A 6,000-nucleotide genomic window follows, 5' to 3' on the forward strand; every position below is an offset into this window, starting at 1 on the left:
GCCTGGGCGCTATCCCTCAGCTCTTCAGCTCAAGGCTAGCACTCTACCACTTGAGCCACAGCACCACTTCCGGCTTTTTACTTTTTGCTTATGTGGTGCTGAGGAATAGAACCCAGGGCCTCATGCATGCAAGGCAAGCACTCTACCACTGAGCCACCTTTCCAGCCCCCTCCATGAAACTCTTATCTCCCATAAACCACAAGAAAACCAGAAGTGGCACAGTGGTTTCAAGTGGTAGAGCACTAGCCTTGAGCTGAATTGCTGAGCGACAGCATCCAGGCCCAGAGTTCAAGCCCCATAACTGCCAAAAAATAAAAAACGAGGAAATCTGCTGAAGTTTCAGCTGCTGAAGAAGAGGGAAGGGGAGAAATGCAGAGTGATACAGTATGTGATTTGTCATAATGCATTTGTACATGTGTAGAAATGTCACAATGAACACCCACTGGTATGGCTAATGTATGTTAAAAAAAAAAATACAACAGCTAAGTGCCAGGCTCTAGGAGTAGTTGTGCAGGATTTAGGTAATCCAGCCCTGTTTAGAGCTGAAGTGTATAAATTCTAGTCATCCTTAAAAGGCCAGCTGTACTCTATCCCACAAAAGAGAAATCCAACAAAATGGAAAAGTAGAGGCTTGACTAATGTGTTAAAATACAAGGGTTGCTGACTTGTATTTTGGAGATTCCATACCAAGATGCACAATTTACAAAGGTTTCCAACAAGTCCAAACTGGGAGAAAGGGAGAAAAAGGCTAGCCTTTGAATGATGGCTGAGGGGCTGGGAAGTTGGCTCAGTAGTAGAGCGCTTGCCTGAGGCCCTGGGTTTGATTCCTCAGCACCATATAAGCAAAAAAAAGAAAAAAGCCAGAAGTGGTGCTGTGGCTCAAGTGGTAGAGCGCTAGCCTTGAGCTGAAGAGCTGAGGGACAGCGCCCAGGACCAGAGTTCAGGCCCCAAGAACAACAATAAACAAATAAATAAATAAAATAAAAAAGTAAAAGAAAAGGTTTTTTGCCTTGAGTAAACTAAGAAGGTGCTAAATTATTTCTGTCTGCTGAATTAAAAGATTAAAAATGATTTCTATTTGGACTTATTTCTGTACATATATCACTTTATAGGACCACCAATGCCAAAACACATTAGAATTTTTTAAAAGAAAATTCAAAGTTCCAACCGTTCAAAACAACCATTGATGTAATGGATGTAGTTAAAAGCCTAGGTGTAAGTAGAAAAAAAATCCACTGGGACATGACAAATTATACAATTCTTTAATCATTTACATAGCATGAGACCAAAGGAAGGTATTTCTTAGAAGAAGATCACAAAGTGCAATATGTATGTGCATCTGATCATATAAAATAATATTTATCAAAATGAACTCCAGGAAATGGAAACAAGAGGGTTCTTTTTTCTTGTTGCTGTTTTTGTTTTCTTTCCCATTGTTCATTTATCTGTCTTTGGGAAGGTAAGGTATCACAGAAATGGAGGGACCAAGGGTGAACAAATGCAGCAGTGGTACTAGACACTATGTTGAAAATGAAGTGTACAACTTGTGCATGGGGATGGAAGAGAAAAAGTGGGAGAGAGAGAGGAAAAAGGTGACATTGTTCAAAAGAAATGTACTCCTTATCTGTAGCCCCTCTGTACATCACCTTTACAATAACAATAAAAATGCATGAAAAGAGTGAAAAAAATAAAAGCAGCAGGCTACAAAAGCCCTCCAATGTCCATCTGTCCAGTGAAATATGTCCAGACCACAGGTGACACCATTGGATCATGGGCTTACCACAACTCACTAATAGTATCTCACTAAAGCTCCCAAACAAATGTTTTGAATCAAGTCAGAATTTCACTCGGAAAATTCTCATTCAGCTAAACACTATATTTCTCATTTTAAATTGATATATTTGCATTGGTGCCACTGTGGTGCCATTTTGAGAGAGAATTGAGAGAGAATTTGAGAGTAGGACACATTGGATATTGACAGGCATCTGAGATTTCAAGAATCTGAATACAGCTGTGTCCCACTCAGATTTATCTAGCCTTCTAACCACACAGGAAGACTTCCAGTCTATCTCTACTTCACTGATATACTCCTGGCCTCAAAGAAAGTAAGATTTCCCCTAAGAACTCTCCTAAAGAATCAACCCATTAATGCCAAATGTAGCATACTCTGAAAGTATGATACTAAAAGCAGATGTGGTCAGGAAATATCAAAAGAGCCAAGGAAGAAGAAGTGTGAGAAAGTGGGACTCAAGGAGTAAGGAATTTATAAAGGAGTGTCCACAAAGTGAAACTCAATAAGATGAGGACTAACAGTTATTCAATTTACAAGTGACGTCACTTTATCCAGAGCATTTTCAGCACTGTAATGGGGCAGAGGCCAGCTACTGTGAACCAGGAATAAAGTCCTGTCACAGCAGGTGTCATCACAGCAGAAAATAATCAATTACAGAGTCTAAAGAGTGAAGGAGACAGGGGAGTGAAGGCAAGGGAGAATAGGTGAATATTGTCTTTTCACAAAGAGAGTGAAACAGCCCAGGAACATATGTTTACAGTGAAGAGGGAGAGTCCAATTGGAGTGGGGAAGACATGGTTTCTCCAATAGAAAATCCCATCTCTTCCTACTTTGCTGTCTGCTCTTCTCTGCCTGTCCCATAAACAATGAAATGGCCTACAAAAAGACTGTGTCTGCAGCCTTCTAAGTCTATTCCTCCTGAAGTCCTCACTCACTGGAATTCTAACCTCCCTGGCTTCTTCCCACTTCCTAAGCCACTCCTCAGCTTGCTTTCCGCCTTTGCCTTTTTACATGTTAAAGTGAACCGCGTGCTGGTTGCTTATGCACCTGAAATCTGGAGAACTGAAGTTCAAAGCCAGCCCTAATAGAAAAGCCTGAGAGACTCCATCTCCAAATAATGAGCAAAACATCAGGCTTGAGGCATAGCTCAGGTTTTAGAATGCTATCCATGAACAAGCAAGCCAATCAAGAGAGTATGGGCACTGAGTTCACACTCTTAAAAAAAAGTCTGTCCCCAGTTATCACACTTTCCACAGTCATGTGATAATTTTCACTATACATTTTCAGAATTACCCAATCAACAATCTCCTATTTTTTTGCTTCTTGCCTCTTTGCCAGGGCCAGCCCAACTCTATCCCTCAGAAAAGCCTCATCCCCACTATTTCACCTGACAAATTCTTCCTCTTCAAATACCATCTGCACTGGAAAGTCTTCTTTAATAATTGTGCCTCACTCTACCACCTTACTTATGCAATAAACCTTACTACAGCAATTCTTTTTTTCTCTCCAGACTCTGACTTCCTCAAGAAACATACCTGCAATACATTAAACATGTAATTCTGATTTACTGAGAGCATCATTACACAGTGAATATATACTATAAAGTGAGTAATGGGAACACCTATTAATAAATATAATAAATGACATATGCATTATTCAACACAGAGTTGAATGACAGGATTGATCTATAAGTAAGAATCTAAATTACGTCATGGACAGTACATATAAAAGGACATTTATATGTACTTTTACCCAGTCATAACCACATGATGGTTCAGAGAAATGGTTACAACTCTCCTGGCCCTGGTTTACTGCCCTGGCAACACGTCTTCAATAGAACCCTAAAAACACCCTTCTGCACCTTCTGCAGTTTTTGTGATGGCTGTCCAACTAACTGACACAGTTGGCTTCTTCAGCTCAAATATTACCTTTCCGAACATCTTCCTTGAGCTTGTGTAGTAAAGCAGCACTCCACCATAACTTCAATCTGTCATGACTCAGAACATGTGTCACTACATGACAACAGTTAATATATTTTATATCAGTCTCCCTCACCTTAATTACCACTTTATTTTCTGTTCATAACCATGCTTGTGTGTCTTATATGGGTACTCAATAGACACCTGTTGAATGAATAAATGAATGAGGGAATGAGAAAGAAAAGGAAGTTTAACCCCAAAACACCATTATCTACTAGCAACAAAATGTGGAATATATGAAGGTACAGACAACAGAATTTATTTCTACCTACAAACTGTTATTCTCTACCTGTGGGGGCTGGGATAGGCATGTGCATTATCCTTCTTCAGGATACTTACTCAGGGGTAGAACTCAACTTACCAAAGTGCCAGGTAATTTCTTATTGAAAAGAAATAATTTCCCTATCAATGGGGGGGGAATGTTAAGGTAGGATAGCCACTAACAAGCAGACTTGCCAAATGACCAGTCCTAGCAAAATAAGCCCCAATTCCACGTAAGCACCATAAACTCTGAAACCAAGACATGCCCAGGACTGCATTCCCAGCACCTAGCACAGTTCACAGCCCCACCGCACATGTGCCAAATGTTCCATAAATGAGCACATTAAGCATAGTCTTACGAGGAAGATTTACTGGAATGTATTTTGTCTATAAATAATGACTAATAGAGTACCAACTAATACCTTCCTCTGAACTTTTCCTTTTTAAGTGTATTTTGGTCAGCTAGGACAGGCCAGAATGTTCAAAGTACAATGAAAAGTGGAGAATTGTACTGTTTTGTATACAGTCATCTATTTGTGATTCCCTCAGCCATAAGATGAAACCGAAGAGTAGTTGAGAAAGAACTGATTTGCTATAGTTCTAATGGACTGGGGGGGCCAATGCACGACAGATCACCTAAACGAAATTAACAAGAGAACACATAAATATTAAACCTATTTCAAACCCTGAGAAGTTGAGAAGTGAGGAAGTTAAAACGCATGCCTGTGACTCTGACATAGACAAGAGAATTTACTATTTGAAAATCACAGGTGTTTCTATATTGGGCAACATTAACTTCACGTGTAGAGATGGGATTACCAACCTCGATCAGCAAAATTGCAAAATTACAGATGTTCAGGGAGTTCAAAGACGGGGCACAGTACCTAATCTTGGTACTGTTTGCTCACTAATCAATATACAGCACACTTTGCAGAGAGCTGACACAATGCAGTGGAGGAAAGTTGCTTAAGAGCAACTCTGGAAAGGCTGTGAACACTTCTCAGCCCACTACTTGGAGATCTCCAGCCCAGGGACTTCCTAACTTGCCTCCACTTTTAAGCACTTACTTTACAGTCAGTTTGTCTTAAAACTCTTCAGGAAGACCGGGGGAGGTAGGGGAAGCAAGCAAGAGCAGGTCCTAAAGGTGAAATTCACGTGTGTGTGTGAGTGTGTGTGTGTGTGTTTCCACAAACAGATGAATGGACAAGGTGACTGGCAAAGGGAAGGGCTCCCAGCGCCGCCACCTCCGGGTCAGCCTGGCACCTGCGCCGCCAAGGGCATGAGGCCGGGACACAGGGGCAGCAGCCCGACCCTAACCGCCCAGCCCACCTGAAGCAGCCGCCGGAGCCGCTGCACGCCGCGGCTTGGCAGGGTTCGGCGAAGGGGCGGCGTGGTGACGGGGCTCGGTGCCCACTCGTCCCTCCAGGCCGAGCTGGGGCGATGCCCGCTGGACCCCCAAGGGCATGAACTACCAAGGTTCGGACGCGGAAGGGTGGAGGGCTGACCCCCAACCTCCTGCAAATCGGGGTCCCTCCGGCCCCCAGTCTCCTCAAAGAGGCGCCCAGGGTCCAGGCACGAGGCAGCCAGGATGGCGGGGGCCGGTACTCACAAAGCCCGCTGGAGCCGGTGCTGGTGAACATGGTCCCGTCGGCCCGGAGCCCCTGTGGGGGGCAGGGGGAGGGGAAGCGGAGGTGGAGAACCCCGGCGGCTGCGCAAGCGCAGTCCCGGCGGGGCCCCGCAAGTCCGCTGGCGCGACGCACTCCGGGACTGCCTAGCGGAAGGCGCATGCGCGGACTTGTGGGGCGCCCGCCCTTCCTGCCAGGAGGGGAAGTGCGTCCGCGGCGGGCGATTCCGCCCTCTCAGGCCTTTCGACAGCTTCGGCGGAAGGTCCTGCTGCTCAGGGCCCTTCTGATGGCTCCTGGCGCCGTTTGGGAAAGGATTAGGGTAGCGCGGAAGGAACGGAGTACA

General features: G+C 44.2%; 1 protein-coding gene across 1 annotated transcript in view; it reads right to left on the reverse strand.

The window, feature by feature from the left end:
* The window catches only part of Ubac2 (UBA domain containing 2), a 133,644-nt gene extending 127,847 nt beyond the window's left edge, over nt 1-5,797 (reverse strand). Inside the window, exon 1 of the mRNA XM_013022995.1 lies at nt 5,642-5,797. Within this exon, the coding sequence (XP_012878449.1) occupies nt 5,642-5,672 (31 nt within the window). The 5' untranslated portion in view covers nt 5,673-5,797. The remainder of the gene's footprint in view (nt 1-5,641) is intronic.
* Nucleotides 5,798-6,000: the final 203 nt, after the last annotated feature.

Source organism: Dipodomys ordii, unplaced genomic scaffold, assembly GCF_000151885.1.
Source record: "Dipodomys ordii isolate 6190 unplaced genomic scaffold, Dord_2.0 Scaffold65, whole genome shotgun sequence".
Classification (NCBI taxonomy): domain Eukaryota; kingdom Metazoa; phylum Chordata; class Mammalia; order Rodentia; family Heteromyidae; genus Dipodomys; species Dipodomys ordii.